Below are 16,464 nucleotides of genomic sequence, written 5' to 3'. Positions count from 1 at the left end.
TAGATGAGAACGGCATTGCCAATGAAATCCGATTGTAAGATGTACACAGCTTTTATCTTGATTTGCATCACAAACGTTATGCATTGATGAATATTACCGAACTTATATATATTATATAACCAATGGCAAGGAAAGTAAATGTTTGTTTTTTATGTACGAGCGTGAGTTGTTTTTTTATTTTCTCAAGAGCCGCGGCTCAGTCGAACATCAACCACGCTTCTTGGAATGCAGTCGTCCATGGTCCCCATGGATGAACAATGAATGTTCTAATAAGTTAAAGCATTAACTGATATGACTCAAATAAAGAAAATAAAGACATGACCAACCATTGCTTTTTGTATAAACAACTTATTGTCAAAAAAGTAGCCAAATAACGCACAGAGAGCAGAGAGAGAGAGAGCGAGCGAGAGAGAGAGAGAGAGACGTTGCATACGTAAAAGATCAGAAAATGCGAAATAAAAATATGAGAATACAAGCGAATTTCGCCCATTGACATTGATAAGAGATTTGGTCTGACAACCTAATAATAGCCCGCATTCCGAAATATTTTATTTTTTTTTCAGTCATGTAAATAACGAATGGGACTAGTAATCTGGATTTCATTTTTTTCGTGGGCTTTGTAAAATGTATATACACACACCCACTAGCAGTAGCGTCAGCATCGAGAAAATCGTCAAAAGTCTCTGGTGTATTGAAATGATAACAACAGTGATATCGAATCTTTTTTAACCACCAGAATTCACATATATGTGAAAACAGAAAATCATAGCGATTTAACGAACATGGGGATTGTCATTGTGCAAATAGATGCGAAAATTTAGTCTGGAGTACTTTTTTATGTTTACATACTAACTGAATTTATTTTCCATTGTCTATTTCTCGTGCTATTTTGATGAAAGCAATATATTATACACATACGAGAAAAAAAAGGAATTCATTTTATTAACAAACTTCTCGTCGGCTCTTTTTCAGCATCAGTGTAATAAAACAGTGTGTGTTAGTTTTTCATTCACCGATAAGAATTATAATGATAAATATCAAGATGTTTAGTGCTTGACGGCCATGCGTAGTAACTATCAAGCACATAATTTTAATCCACTTTCGAACAGCAGTTTGAAAATGGAAACTTAAATTAATTTAAATAAAACAGAGTGAAAAGACTTGGTCGCCATACACAGTATCAAAATTACATCGTGATCAAAATCTTGAAAACAAACAAGACGCTTGTAATAATCACATCAGCTTTCTTCAATTTTCACCATCATTATCAAGTATTTAAGTTAAATAAAAATAAGCCTATGAATGAGTTGATGCCAATATTTCCATATTTAATGAACTTAAAAGTTTTTCTCATTATTCAGAAATTCATACTCATCTGATGATACTTTTACCAGCGAAAAATAAGAAGAATCGAAGCTCAAAATATATTTTAAAGTAAAGAACTGATTTGACGGTGGAAAATAAATCGGTGGTTCATTAACCGTCAAATGAAAACATCAAATTTTTTATCGGATTTCCGAAAATAATTTCGTGATAATACCAACAACATTCATTATTTTTCGGAGAGGAAATGGAAATGTTGCATCAATTTACCAATGCTATATTGCTTTTGTAGCGTTTTCACCTTCATTTGGAACTTTGAAGGTAAACCACATTTCCAAGCGAGCTATCAATTCAATTCATTTTAAACATGTTGGTTACATGACACCCATTACATCAGAAGAAGAAGACATTATAAGATTTTATACACAGCACGACATGTTTCAAAATAAACTCATTGTAAATCTATGTATCTTAATTTTGGAATTGTGATAATTCAATTCAAAATCAAAACGGTTGAATTCTTGATAAAAACGCATCTCTCAAGAATGTCGTTATATGGTGTGTGTTTCTGACAAATGTAGAATGACATGCAGTAATAAGGAATTGTTCTAATAAAATTGTTGTAAATGCCAAATTAATTAATAAATCTGATCCTACCGCAGCATGTAATGTTGGGTTTAGGGTATGGAGGAATCAATTCTGAAACGAATGCAGAAAGAATAACAACTTTGTAATTAACCACCACAACGTACAAGTGGTGTGAAAATAATTTATATGTTATATCCTATCATATATCTTAAACACTTCATTAGTTAAGGGCGCTCTTCTTATCATCGATATTTATAATTTAATAAGGTCTGAAGATGGGCATATTATATTTATCTAGATCTAATAATAATTTTCATAATAGACGATAAAATGTAGAAAGTTTCACAAGAAGATTTCGAAATTGTTTTTCTTCTGTTGGGAAACAATACATTTCCACAGACTTTGTACCATGGCGAACCGTCACTTTGAATCAAGATGGCGGTTGTGTTTTTTGTTCTCAATTGTTTACCTACCAATTAACTTTGTTTACAATTGAAATTATAGCACCACCAATACCAACAACAATCTCGTGGGATTTTAAATCAAAATATTTTGAAATTTGCACGTTGTTCTCAAGCAACGACATACGTTGCGCTTTCTGAAAATAAACAAGCTGTGCTTGATTTTTTGTGAATTATAACGACGCGAAATGCACTGATCTTGTATCTCTTGTACATGTTGGAGGTTCTTTTGTATATAAGTCTCTTCATTAATTTTTACTCGATTTCATTCTAAAGAAAACCGTTTACATTCTTAAGATTCTTGCATAATATTATCAATATTGCGAATTTTTTATTTTTCTCTGAATTTTTAATGAATAATGAATTATTATAACATTCGAAAATCTACTCGATAAAGATTTGCATCAATGTTTTAATTTTGCCTCTGCGTTCGTTGGTTGGGGGGTTAATGTTAAATTTATGTTGTGAAATTTCAACGATAAGACACACCTCAGCAAGCACATGTGCACTTAACGTAATTAATGAATAGCATAAATATACGCACATAATAAACAGCCAAATAAGCAGACAAACAAAATTCGCATCCAATATCGAAAATCTGTGCGCATATGAAGAGTAAACGCTCTTATAGGTAGTATAATGTTGAAGTATGTAATATAACACGTATTTTCACACTGCATGAAGCGTGATACGGTTTCGTATTTTGCAGTTCATACTCATTATATGCTTGATTTAAATGATGAGCTAATTTGAATTTGTGTATTCGTTTTGTTAAGAGCTTTGCTTCCACGTATGAGGTGATGGAAATTTCACCAAAGATAATATTTCAAGCGCGTCGAACATGCAACACATGAACATATTGCGGTTTGTTAAAATGGATTTTGATATCATCTCAATTTTCATTTGGTTCCAGGAATCAGATGTTGATTGGTATCTCACTCTACTCATTACGTTCCATTTAATGATCAGTAAGATCGTAATTCAACAAACGTATGCTCTTTCATTAGGTGAAATATATTTATACGAACAAGAGGGATTATTCCATATCATTGTATTTGAAAATCGCTTGAAAGCCCTCACATTCTCTATCACATATCATTAAATTTAATGCGAGAAAAATTTCGCTCTTTAATATGTGTTTTCCTTTTCTATTTTACAGTTGATATAAATCAGTTGGGTTGCATACACAAAACGAGCGATACGGTCAACGAATGTACAAAGATAACGGCAAGATAAATGTGGAGCTTTTGGCTGAAGTCGGTGACATTGCTCATCGTCTGCGTACTCTAGATAAACGCTTGGCCTTGAATTTTGAAGATCCACGAATTCAACAAGAATTACAACACTGTAAAACTTCGACAGCGCATTCATCTAACGAACCACCTAAATCAGACCACCAATGTTCTTCATCGGAGAGACGACCGAGCTTAGCAGCACAAGTTGCCCAAAATATTGGCGATAGAATTAGCGGCAGTAGTTCGGGCGCAACAGACTCAGAAACCACACAACAACGACGCTATAGCAGCAAACAAGTGGAAGATATCATTTTAGAATTTTACGAAAAACACTTGATCTTTCATCAAAATCTAGAAAAAGAACGTTTAGCGACGATATCGGGAGCGGAGACAAGTGAATCCACAAGACGATCACGTATCTATCGAATGACAATTGGTGATTCGAATAATATGAGCAACTTGCCGTCGATAGAAACCAACAAATGTTCAACGAGTAATACTGGCGATAATGCCGATAGTCATGTAAGCGCAGAGGGCAATTTGTCAACCGAACAAATAACAACCAAACCAAATGAATTGACTGCTGAACCAATCGAAAATACGACGTCGACAGAAGAAGAAACATCGGCATCAGCAACCGCAACAACTGCCAGTGGAAAACGCAATTCAATTGCGAACCAGCAAATGCCCGAAATTCAAATCAGCAACAGTGATGAACAACCGAAAACACGTAAATCACTTACTACTGAACAGTTTGAACAAAAGGATCCTACCGACGATTCAACAAACGAAGAAACATCAACTAATACAACAATAACAGCAACTGCAGGAACTGGAGGAATTTGCGGTCACTATTGCGCTGGTTGGCAAACATCAATTTGGAACAATAAATTCGATGACGACGTTTTACGAAAACTTGTTATGGAATTGAAACACAAAATCGAATTTACCGAAAGAATGAATTGGCTCTGTAAGTACTACCAAAAAATCGAATCTAATGCACACATTTGTGTGTTTTGCTTGTTCAATGTTTGACTTTGAGGTTTCATTTTAACCAAAAACCAATTGACTTTATACATTTCTGTTGACTGTTGTTTAGTCGTTTTAGTGGCAAACATTATGCCACAAATTCTCTCAATTCTCGAACATTTATTTTCGATGTGATGACTTACGTTGTTAAAAAAAAACTCAAGTAAATTTTACTCAAGCAGATTTATCGAAACGACCGGCGGGACCGCCACATCGTAAAACCAGTTTACCAAAGCATACAGAGGTTAAGAAACGGTTTATGGAAATTTGCGATCGAACGCTGTCGGATGAAATCAAGGCTGCACTTCGATTGCCAGCATTCGATTCGTATGAATGGGAAGATGAAGATGTGCTATTTCTAATGCAAACCATGTTCATCGATACGGGTTTGGTGGAAAAGTTCAATATACCGTTATCAGTGTTACGTGAATGGCTTTATGAAGTCTACAAACACTATAACGCCGTACCATTTCACAATTTTCGGCATTGCTTCTGTGTTGCACAAATGGTAAGTGGCAGAGAACATTTAGCGTAACCACCTCATCAATGACAAACTACTATATGGACACTCGCCCAAATGTCGGACTATTTGTTTGAATTTTCAGCTTCAATTTGATATTTAACACTTTTGTTTTCATCTAATAATATCATTCTATACACAATTCTATGCAGAATTTAATTGTGCTTCATTTCACACTTGTCAAAAGAAAGAAATTTCCAAAAATATATTATTATTTTCCTGTTTCCGTCGTAACATCGAAAATTCCAAATGTCGGATATTCATCGTCCAATTCTCGGCTCCCAAATCTCGACATATTTCATGAATTTTCACTGCGAAGCTTGAACTACTTTAAGTTTTGACAGCTCATGAACGCATTTTTTACATTGAGGTAAAAAATACAAAATATTGGAGTTAAAATTATTAGATTGATATATTTTTGCTGCATAATTAATTTTATTTATTTTTTCATAATAAAATGGCAAAAATATTTAAAAATATTACGTTATTTCACTGATCTATGATATTTTTGGTTTGAATTTCACAATGATCCAAATATCGACTTTAACTGTCACATCTGTCAAATTCAAAGTATTTCACTTGAAACTTGGGTGCTTTATGTGTCGGCAATTGGACGATTTATTCCGGAATAATATTACAGTGAAAAATGAAAAATAAATATGATTTTTTTTCTTTATATTTTCAATATTTCTGTTCAATAACTAAATTAAACTATCTACAATTCGCAGGCATATTTTTTTTTTCAAAATTAGTTATTTCTTCATATAAAAAAATGCATTTTACCGGCTTGTCTCAAAATGACATAGTTTAACTTTTGACGTGAAAAAGTGATAGAAATGACTAATTTTTTTTGAACGTAATTTGTGAAAGCAATAATAGATTTTTGATTAAAGTTTGGATTATAATAAAGAGATTTGATATTGATCTTTCATAATTTACTTTTAAAAATGCAATTAAAATGAATTTTCAATTTTTAATTTCAATTCACCTCTCGGTATTCCGACATTTGGTCGTGTGTCGACATTTGGCAATGTACTGTATGCCATTTTTTTCATGTAATTTTCTTGTCCACTTTGAAGTTTCATTTTTATTATTTCCTTAGTTTATTTTATTCATCCATAAAAAACATATATGCCATGAATGGTACATCCATTTTCAAAAACGTGCCAATCAAATCGAATTTATTTTGTCGATTTTCATATATAATTTTATTTATTTATTTTCTTCCACCGATAATTTTATTTATCTGCTCTTATTTTTGCTTACGCGGATTCCGATTTCATCAATCAACTGTCATCACTCGGTTCGAAACTCGATCGCTCACACAGATGTATGCAATCACATGCCGAACAAATCTGTCATCACGGCTTGGCGATTTGGAAGTGTTGATATTATTAGTATCTTGCATTTGCCATGACTTAGATCATCCAGGTTATAATAATATTTATCAAATAAATGCCAGAACAGAATTAGCACTAAGGTAATTATCGATTTTACGGCCGTCATTTGATATTTGCGCACCCATAGCTGAATAAACATTTTTATTTATTTATTTTGTTTATGATTTTGTAATATGAATGATTTTTTGATTTCAGATACAATGACATATCACCGTTAGAAAATCATCATTGCTCAATTGCATTTAGATTACTGGAACATCCGGACTGTAATATATTTAAGAATTTTAGTAAAGAGGCGTTTAAGTAAGTGTCTACAAATGTTATTATACGTTTGATCCGTTAATCTGATTTCTTTTTTTTTTTCATCTTTATTCGCATAATTTTAGTCAAATACGTGAGGGTATCATAAGATGTATCCTTGCCACCGATATGGCTCGTCACAATGAAATCTTGACACAATTTCAAGAAATTACTCCCACATTCGATTATACCAATGAAGCCCACATAAATTTAGTGAGTTTTTTGAAGTCAATCATTTTTTACACAAGACAGAAATTAATAAAACGGGCTTAATAAAATTGTGTGTATTTTGTGGGTTTATTCTAGCTCTGTATGGTTCTAATAAAAGTTGCAGATATATCGAACGAAGCGCGGCCTATGGACATTGCCGAGCCGTGGCTTGAGCGATTATTGCAGGAGTTCTTTGCACAGAGTGCTGCTGAGAAGTCAGAAGGTCTTCCTGTAACACCTTTCATGGATCCAGATAAAGTCAGCAAACCAGGCAGCCAAGTTCGATTTATTGGCTTAGTATTGTTACCATTATTTGAAGCACTCGGTGATCTGTTGCCGGAATTAATTGATATGATTATTCAACCAGTTCGTGATGCATTGGATTATTACAAGTGAGTAATTCCAATACTGTATTCAAGTGTTAACAAAACTGTTTATTTATTTATTTAAATTTTCAAAAATTAAAATAGGAAATTAAATGACGCACAAAACAGAATTCGAAAATCTCTTGGCGAAGTTGATGGATCATCGGATGGTGGTGCAAGTACTTCACCTCAAATGCCACGTTCACAATCTGGCATTAGTGTACGTTCGCGTCGTAGTATTCCATCGCAAAAATCAACATCACGTACATCCGTTGATGAGCCACTTTGCATATCGGCCGAATTGCACGATCTTCCAGAAGGCAGTGAAAGTGGCGACTCAGAAACTGCCACAGAAGTGGATGTAAGAATGAAATTAAAATTAACATTCAAGCATATTCACAACAACATAATGAAAACGATTAAATTAAATAACAATGAATGATTTTAGATAGCCGAGAAAACGTCAAAATTCAAAGTGGATACGGAAGGCGTCAATCGAAACAAAAATGTACAGTCGTACACACGGAAAGCCAGCCGTGAAAAGCGACCATCGATGATTAGTGAATTATGTACAACGGGTTCCGGTACACGGATGCGTGGATCTCATGGAAATATTCATAGCTACCACAATAATCGTTCGAATTTTGGTGCTAATCGTGCTGTCAGCTTGGACCAATACAGTACACATAATCGACGGTCTTCGGATGGGCTGCAGCAGGTGACGTCGGATAATAATGTTTACTACAATCAACAACATCGTAGTATGGATGGCGATGTCCCCGCAACAATCACCGAGAGTATTCAGTTAAACAAGAGTGCAAATGATGATTTATCGAGTGGCGGTGACATTCGCAGTGACCCATTAAGTCGTAATTTAAAACCATCTGATGAAAAGGTCAAAACAGCAAATCAACAACAACAACAACAACTGCAACAACATAATCAATTTTCGCAACCAAACAAATACACATCAAACAAAATTTTAAGCACCGCTAGCTCGGCCGCAAATAATGGCACCAAATCATTCATGTCCCGACTACGACAATTTAGTAGCCGTTTTAGTTTCACTTTCGATCGCGATGCAAAACGTAATAATAGCACCAATACAAATATCACACGAAATAATAACGCCAATGAATCGATGTTGCCAATAACGAAGGGAAGTTTTTGCTGTGCAAATAAAACTTCGTCTCCATTGCATCATCAACAGCAACAACAACCACAACAACATGCAAAACAAGTAGAAAGTGTTCATGCGTTGCCGGGAAATGATTTAAGCGCACGACATCGTGCTCATAGTTTGGATGTCGTACGTACACGACAATACAGTAGTAGCAACAGTGAAAATAGCCGAAAATCTTCACGCAACGATGAACACAGTCACAGTCACATTATGTTAATGATGGAAGACAATAGTAACCACACAACAACGATTGGTGATAATAAAAGTGATGCCGATGAAAGTTTTAATGCTGTATGTGTTGGCGGTGACACAGGTGATCCCAGTATTTGACATCAAAGTGTTAGTTCAAATACAGGTCTATCCACTCACTCACAACAACAAACTCACACACAGTCAATGTTTTGTGTCTGGACAACGTGCATCAGTGACCGAATTACCGCATTTGTTTGCCAATGTTGTGAAGCGAAACTGCCCCAACCGGAGAATATCTAAGAATTTTATTGCAAACATCAAACATATTGATAATATCAAACTGTATCATCTGTTGAAAACTACTTTAATTTATGATAACCTAGTAGCATCACAGATTTTCCACGTGTTTTATTGCTGTGGATATTTGTCGTTCTCTGCTGGCCATTTGACCATTTTATCCACACAAATAGACACAAACACATCCATATACACATCTAGAAACACTTATATTCGATGTATATGTTCCCTTGCAAAACAAATAATAATAACATGTTTAAACGCAAGACGTTATCGAATCGCACATTCATAGGTTCACTTTTGAAATGTTGAAAAATACAAAAAAATAATAATACATGTAATAATAACTATCTAATTGTTTAATCAAATGATAAATTAGAATTAAAGTGTTGAAAACGATTGACAAAGTATTTTAACGAAAATGTGAATTTAACATTTTGACGGAATAGACCATTTTCTTTTTTGTATAAATGCTCTAATGAATCGATCAGACTTTTTCAAAGTTGAGGAAGCGATCAAATTACTTTTGAGCTACAACAAACATACTCTAAAACATGATCGAATTTTTATTCTGTCATTTACTTCGCCTTTGTTTCTTTTGGATGGTTTATACTGTGATCACTTCAAAACAAAGTGTCCTTTCCAACAAACATTTTGACACGAATTTCTGTTTAATATTCAATTAAATTATTTATAAAATTATATATGCTCAAGAATCATCATGCAAAAAGTATATTCAAGAACGGATGATAGAACATTTGATGGCTGAAAAACGAAAGTTCATGGTTCCTTGAGTTCTTATTTTGCTTTAAAAAATTGATAAAAAAATTCAAATAATCATGTGAAAATTCGACCTGTTTCAGGGTATTACATTTTCTTAAGTTTATTGTAGTTTGAAAATGGCAACCATGCTCCCAATTTTTATATTAATCTTCCGAGCTCTGATCAATTCTTTCAGTATAATGTGGGTGGTTATTAGTCGATATGTGTGTTAAGAATATAAAATCAACTATTTATTGTCAGGCATAAATAAATAAAATTCATTGTAAATGAAACAAATTTTAACTATAAAACTGTAAAAAAAACTGACATAAAAGTGTTAAAATTATTATTATTATTTGAGTCTACAATAAATATGGATGTAAAATGAGCTTCTTCTGTCTCCATAACTGTAATCAATAAATAAATTGTTGTCAACAAACATAACACACTTTAAAAAAATGCTAAAAGGACGACAGCGACCAATTTGAGGAACACAAAAATAATCCTTCACAACAAAGAAAATATGTCGAAATCTACATAAAATTAACCGAAGCCAGATTTCCATAACTTTGCGGAGCAAAAGTGCTGCTCGCTACTATATGTATATGGTCTCTGATATTTTCAGTGTTATCTGATATTAAAATTAAACGGTATTTTTAGGTGTAACGTTTAAACATGAATTTATCTGATAATTGTATAAAATAGAACTATTGATTCACAACACTTCTTCTCCTGACATAAGATTACAAAAGAACAGTCGAATTTGTAGATCAATATCTTAAAAGAGAACTCTTTTTGAATGAACCTTGTTACAATTATTTCCTTAATGTTTTTCAGTCTTCCTTCACTCCAAAGCCGCTCTGACCAACGATTTAAAACAAAAAATTTGAATTCAACATAACAAGAAAAACTGCCTACCATAATTGATCTAGTTGAATTGGATTACAATCATCTTTCCTTCATATTCCGTAATATATATACACATCGTAAGGCCAACATAACATTATTATAGAAACTAGCCTGCTGAAATAACCGAAATCAATTTACGACAAATCAACTTATTGAAAATACAAACATTTCGATTTATATTTACGTGTAAAATGAATACAAAGTACATTATTAAAATTTGAGAAATAAAAAGTCTTTTGAACCTATCATTATAAAAGAAAAAGAGAACACATTGAAAATACAGTAGTGATGCCACAATTGAAAAATGTCAAAAATACATATATGCGAAATATTATTTCCAAAACTTGCTTATAAATATGTAAACGTTGCAGCCGAAATAGATTTATTAGAATGGACAAAATAATATCTCTTATAGAAAATGAAAGTTATAGATGAAAAGAAAAATTGTGGATTAGAGAGAATGGTATGCATGCCCCTAGTCGCTTCCCAAATTCATGTGATGAGAATAAGTGCAATGCTATATTGAAACCATAATATCAAATCGTTCATTTCATTTAATTAAAGCACTAACATCATAAATGACAATTGAGGAAAGAAAGTTTCAACAATGTATTTTGCTTGTTTCGAAAGAGAAATATTGAATGTGAAAGTAAGAGTGGAATGTAATGTAAAAAAAAAAAACAAGGAACAATACAGAGGATAAAGTTATTTCATTTTATATCTTGTAGAAAAATATAATGTCAAACATAAAAATAAAATTTTATTGAGACTCATATGCCGAAGAAAACATGAACAAAGATAAAAAAAACACTTCTACAAATTTAATTTTAAACGAAGGACATAAACCAAATGAACAAAAAATCTAAACCACTATATCAATTATGAAATTTATCAAAATAAAATAAAGAAAAATTAATTGATGTTGTAAAAATAAACGCTGGGAAAATTTAATTAAATATAATTGATAGAAGACAAGTGTATGTGGTGAGTATTATATTTTTTGTAAAATAAGATTTTCATTTATTTCAGTTTTGGCGTTGGTTATTTATAATCATCATTGGTCACATCAATAATTATGATAACATCCTTTCAAAATAAAAGACTAACGCAAATATTTCTATTTGATATTTTTTTTTACAATCATTTATTTCTGCTTTTCTCATCATCCAAAGGTGAAAAATCTTTTTCTGATTCTTTTTCTTTTCTAATATCGCTTTGTGTGCCAAATATCCTTTGGCACTTGATTCAAAAGAAAAATCTTTTGTAGATTGATCCAAAATCCACTTTTTACCTGAATAGAAAAGAACAGAAAATTATTCAATGAACTTGCTTAATATATCTTAAATAAAATATGTAGCTGAGGTGACTCGAATTTGAATGACCTCATTTGTACTTGAATTGCTCAATTAAGTCTTGACTTTTAGGTTTTATGATAATCAGCCGAATTATTATCGGTATAATTATTATACCAGTAAAGACAACCTCAGAATTATTTTCGAACGTAAAAAAGATTTTCAGTTCGCCAGTTTTTAATAAACCCACCACCCGACCCTTTAATTTGATTCACAGTTAACGGAATTCACTTGAATAAAATGACACCGACGTCTATAGTTGGTGAATTTATCAAAGCTGTATTAAGTGCTAATTGTCTGAATAAAATTTGGAAATTAAACGACTTCAATATTTTTAACTATTTCATAAAACGTTTTTCATTGTATTCATTGTCTGAAAAATTTATTCCACAGTTACCACAGAATGTAGTAAGCTATTCAACTGTCTATATGTGCTAGACAATTCTTTCAAAAACGAAACTGTCAAATACGTCCAATGTGATTGACAATACAGAATTTTGAGGTTAGGTTTTTCCAACATATCAAAATCGTCTTTTCCTCTATTCGAATAAAAGTTAAGAATAGAAAAAATGTCGAAACTTTTAACGAATTGTAAGTATACAGAAAAAAATATTGTATGTAGACTAAATCGAATGAAGATAATTGAGAACATTTCCATTTTATTGCAGTATTTAATCCAACAAAACTACAAATACGAACTAAGATCATTAAACACAGAGGCTTCACACCGCGAACAGATAAAGCACCATTGCAAGTGCCGGAGAATTTGTCAGAAATTCAAGCAGAAATAAAAGGTGAAATAAACATATTGGCTGTAAAAAGACACTTAATTATTCAAATAATTTCATTGAATTTTCAGCTGCTAAACAACCTGAAAATGTGCATTTGATGCATCCAGATTATTTTAATGTTCACAATTTGTTTACGGTGACTGACTTATTCAATGCGAGAATTCATTATGGTCACAAGGACGGAACACTTGATAACCGAATGAAGCCGTATATATTCGGAAAGCGAATGGGTCATATTATATTCGATTTGGATAAAACCGCACTCTATTTGCGAAACGCATTGAATTTTATTGCTCACACTGCGTATCGTGATGGTATTATTTTGTTCATTGGACGTAATCCACAGTTCACCAATTTGATTGAAAATACAGCAAAAGAATGCGGCGAATATGCTCATACTAGAGCATGGCGCTTAGGAGTGTTTACAAATTCGATTGGACAATTCCACGGACAAATTCGATTGCCAGATTTGTGTATTTTTCTAAATACGTTAAATGATGTTCTTTTACCACACCCTGGGATAGTTGAAGCAGCAAAAATGCTAATTCCAACCGTTGGTGTTGTTGATTCAAATTGCAATCCAAATTTGATAACGTATACAATTCCTGGAAATGACGATAGTCGGGCATCTGTTGAATTTTTTTGTAATATGTTCAAACAAGCAATTTTACGTGGAAAGCAAAAAGCCCAAGAAGATGCTGAAAAAAGTAGAAAAATATCGGAACAAAATATTGAGAAAGATACAATGACAATTATACAGTAAATACACACTATGCATTTGTGTAAATAAAGAAAGAAGAACTAATTTAATTGACTGTTTTATTTCAATGAAATCCCATCTGTGAGTAAACACCATAATCACCAACTCTTGAAAAAAAAAAAAAAAACAAATGAATAACTGTTCTGAACTAATTATTGAATCAAAGATGAATTGGTCAGAAAGCGCGTTATTCGAAAAATAAAAAAAATCTTTTTTTTGTTTACCTCAAGTACATTGAAAAGTCATCTGGTAATGTAAAGAATAATGTAGAATGTGTATGGTAACTTTTAAATTGTCTCATTTATTTTGAATTTGACGCGCAAATCATTTTTGCTAAATACTTATTACTATGAAAATAGGATTCGTTCATTGCTTCTTTCATCAAGAAAGGAATGGAAAAACTTTGTCCACCTAAAAATAATAATGTAGTTTAAAGAACGAATGGCTTCCCTTGGGTTATTGATTTGTGATCCAATTTTTCTTGCTCCGACAACCAAGCCATCTGAAATTTCACATCCAAGCGAAAATTGGTATTAATATTTTTTTTAAAGCGCCCAACTCATGGATTTACCTTTTGTTTGTGTTGATGTATTGCTCTATTACATCGATCGAGTACCATTTTCTCAGTGAGTACACCTTCTTCTGATGCATAAAGTGCTGCTTGCCACGAAACGCCCAACTTTGAAATTTCACGTCCAGACATTCCTTCGCACATTTTTGCCATTTTACTACAAACAGCTCCATAGTCAAATTCATCTACTTTAAATCGTCTGAAAAATAGAAAATTCAGTTCAATTATTGAATCGAAAACATGTTTAAACAATGTTTAAAAAATATGTATATTATTACTTGAGTCCTTCAGATGCTGGCTGCAATACAAATTTATCGAAGTACAATCGAATCAATCGTTCACGTTCCGCCAAACCAGGTAACAAGAATTCAACTACTTCATCAAGACGATCGTTTAATGCATAATCAAATTGTTCAGGTGTATTACTGGCCAAAACTAACATGAATTTTTGATTTTGTTCACCAGTTCTAAAAAGGAAAGCGTTTAAAGCTGCACGTAAATCCTCCGAAATGTGTTCAGATGAACGTTTACGCAAAAATGCATCGGCTTCGTCGACAAATAACAACACACCGCGACGGCTGGTCTTTGCCCAATCAAACACTTTATGAATGGCTGTAACTCCAGTTTTACCCATTGGAGCAACGTCACCCCCACTCATGATGGCATAGTCCATGCCAGAATGCTCAGCCAATTTACGAGCAAACATCGTTTTGCCCGTACCCGGTGCTATAAATTTAAAAAAATAAATCTTATATATTCTTGATATATAGAAAAAAATATTTCTTAGCCTAAAAGTTAAAATAAAATTATACAAACCTCCGTGCAATAATACATTCATAAAATATCCATTATTGTGTTTTGTATTTTTCGTCGCAATTGCAATATCTCTAAGACGTTCTTCCAATGCTGGTTGCAATACAACGCCTTGCAAGGCATCAGCTGGTTTTGTTTTAAGTTTTTTAATCGTTTTCAATGGACTTGCAATCATATCCTTGAATGTAAAACGTGAAGTTTCATTGATGAGTGACGGGCGACCGATGCGCGATTCAACATATCGAGCAGTAACACCAGTTGCTCCTTTGGCAGCATAAATACCTAAGGCCAGCAAAGAAAGACCTCCGGCAGCAGTTAAAACTTTATCCCAATCGGTTAATAATGCTTGTGCACCAGCTCCGATCAATGTACCACCAGTTCTAAGAAAAAAAAGACCCGATCAAACAAATAAATGAATGAATGAAATTAAATTCTTATTCTTATAGAAATGTTCATACTTGATGGATTCTAATACGGTGATACGATTCTCTTGTGCTTTCAAGCGAATTTGTTCCAAAGTCAAATCACGATTTTCTCTTTCAACTTTGGCTTTTACGCGCATCTCATGCTCCAACAATTTCAATTTGTTCCTTTCTTTTGCCTCGATTTCATGTTCAATGGTAGCTCGTCGCATTGCTTCTTGTTTGGCCACACTTTCCTCTTGTTTTCGTAAATTTTCATCTTGCACTCGTTGTTGTTGTACCAATTGTTCTTCATATCGTTTTCTGGCCAATTGATCCTGATATTGAGCACGTAATTGTTGTTGTTTGGTTTCTTCTGATGCAAGTTTCCTCCGTTCTTCGTAATCAACGCGTTTTTGTTCGACACGTGCCTGCTCCAAATGGGCTTCATACTCTTTGGCTTTGGTAATGAGCTAAAAAAAGAATAAATCACGAATTAAAAATCAAAAACTTTGATGTACACATTTTCATTTGAAACCTCTTGTTGTTTCGTTGATTCTTGTATCTTTGATAACTCTAATGCTTCTCGTGCATGTTCTAAAAGATAGATTTAAAATGGATTAGAAATCAATTCGTTGAATATGATTTTTGAATGAAGTTATTTACTTGATCGTTCTAATACTTTGGCTGCTTCAGCAGCTCGTTCCAAGGCCGATGAATCAAAGCGATACGCTTCCATCGCACGACGCTCTGATTTTGTTAGTGGTGCTGGAGCTGGTTGATTTGGATCGCTACCATCATCTCCGCCGGCTGTTGGAGGCGGTTGTTGAGTTTTTATACCAAATAACCAGGACATTTTGTTTTTATTTAGTATTTCAAAATTTTACACGAAATTAACCGGCTGCTCACACACTGAACACTGGTGTCACGCTCACTTTTGAATGTGTGATGTAATTCGAACGCAACTAGAGCAACTCTGATAAGACTACGAACAACGTGCTT

General features: G+C 33.1%; 3 protein-coding genes across 15 annotated transcripts in view; 2 read left to right on the top strand and 1 right to left on the bottom strand.

Annotated features, from left to right (window-relative positions):
- LOC116349940 (high affinity cGMP-specific 3',5'-cyclic phosphodiesterase 9A) overlaps positions 1-11,640 on the top strand; it is a 121,447-nt gene extending 109,807 nt beyond the window's left edge. For 11 of the 13 annotated variants that reach the window (XM_031781613.1, XM_031781617.1, XM_031781609.1 and 8 more), the window contains 8 exons: positions 3,532-4,577; positions 4,801-5,144; positions 6,485-6,636; positions 6,752-6,859; positions 6,943-7,069; positions 7,163-7,458; positions 7,537-7,792; positions 7,880-11,640. In XM_031781613.1, the coding sequence (XP_031637473.1) occupies positions 3,584-4,577; positions 4,801-5,144; positions 6,485-6,636; positions 6,752-6,859; positions 6,943-7,069; positions 7,163-7,458; positions 7,537-7,792; positions 7,880-8,944 (3,342 nt within the window). In that variant the 5' untranslated portion in view covers positions 3,532-3,583 and the 3' untranslated portion in view covers positions 8,945-11,640. The remainder of the gene's footprint in view (positions 1-3,531; positions 4,578-4,800; positions 5,145-6,484; positions 6,637-6,751; positions 6,860-6,942; positions 7,070-7,162; positions 7,459-7,536; positions 7,793-7,879) is intronic. The other 2 variants (XM_031781620.1, XM_031781621.1) reach the window with 2 other exon arrangements.
- Positions 11,641-12,604: 964 nt separating this feature from the next.
- LOC116349917 (28S ribosomal protein S2, mitochondrial) lies at positions 12,605-13,727 on the top strand. Its single transcript, XM_031781574.1, has 3 exons — positions 12,605-12,717; positions 12,795-12,920; positions 12,986-13,727. The coding sequence occupies exons 1-3, from the start codon at positions 12,696-12,698 to the stop codon at positions 13,678-13,680; spliced, it is 843 nt and encodes a 280-aa protein (XP_031637434.1). The 5' UTR covers positions 12,605-12,695; the 3' UTR covers positions 13,681-13,727.
- A 226-nt stretch (positions 13,728-13,953) lies between these two features.
- On the bottom strand, positions 13,954-16,457 carry LOC116349916 (ATPase family AAA domain-containing protein 3A homolog). Its single transcript, XM_031781573.1, has 7 exons — positions 16,129-16,457; positions 16,001-16,059; positions 15,520-15,935; positions 15,065-15,441; positions 14,527-14,974; positions 14,249-14,447; positions 13,954-14,179 (listed from the first exon to the last, which is right to left on the bottom strand). The coding sequence occupies exons 1-7, from the start codon at positions 16,316-16,318 to the stop codon at positions 14,108-14,110; spliced, it is 1,761 nt and encodes a 586-aa protein (XP_031637433.1). The 5' UTR covers positions 16,319-16,457; the 3' UTR covers positions 13,954-14,107.
- Positions 16,458-16,464: the final 7 nt, after the last annotated feature.

Source organism: Contarinia nasturtii, unplaced genomic scaffold (genome assembly GCF_009176525.2).
Source record: "Contarinia nasturtii isolate CC-2019 unplaced genomic scaffold, AAFC_CNas_1.1 Cnas_scaffold_3175, whole genome shotgun sequence".
Lineage (NCBI taxonomy): Eukaryota > Metazoa > Arthropoda > Insecta > Diptera > Cecidomyiidae > Contarinia > Contarinia nasturtii.
This window is presented reverse-complemented; position numbering and strand designations above follow the sequence as displayed.

Excerpts from the sequence above, each read along its gene's own strand:
- LOC116349917 (XM_031781574.1), top strand. The coding sequence starts at position 12,696 with ATGTCGAAACTTTTAACGAATT. Across the intron at positions 12,718-12,794 it reads GTCGAAACTTTTAACGAATT|TATTTAATCCAACAAAACTA; the intron begins GTAAGTATACAG and ends ATTTTATTGCAG. Across the intron at positions 12,921-12,985 it reads AATTCAAGCAGAAATAAAAG|CTGCTAAACAACCTGAAAAT; the intron begins GTGAAATAAACA and ends TTGAATTTTCAG.
- LOC116349916 (XM_031781573.1), bottom strand. The coding sequence starts at position 16,318 with ATGTCCTGGTTATTTGGTATAAAAACTCAACAACCGCCTCCAACAGCC. Across the intron at positions 16,060-16,128 it reads CAAAGTATTAGAACGATCAA|AACATGCACGAGAAGCATTA; the intron begins GTAAATAACTTC and ends TCTATCTTTTAG. Across the intron at positions 15,936-16,000 it reads AATCAACGAAACAACAAGAG|CTCATTACCAAAGCCAAAGA; the intron begins GTTTCAAATGAA and ends TTCTTTTTTTAG.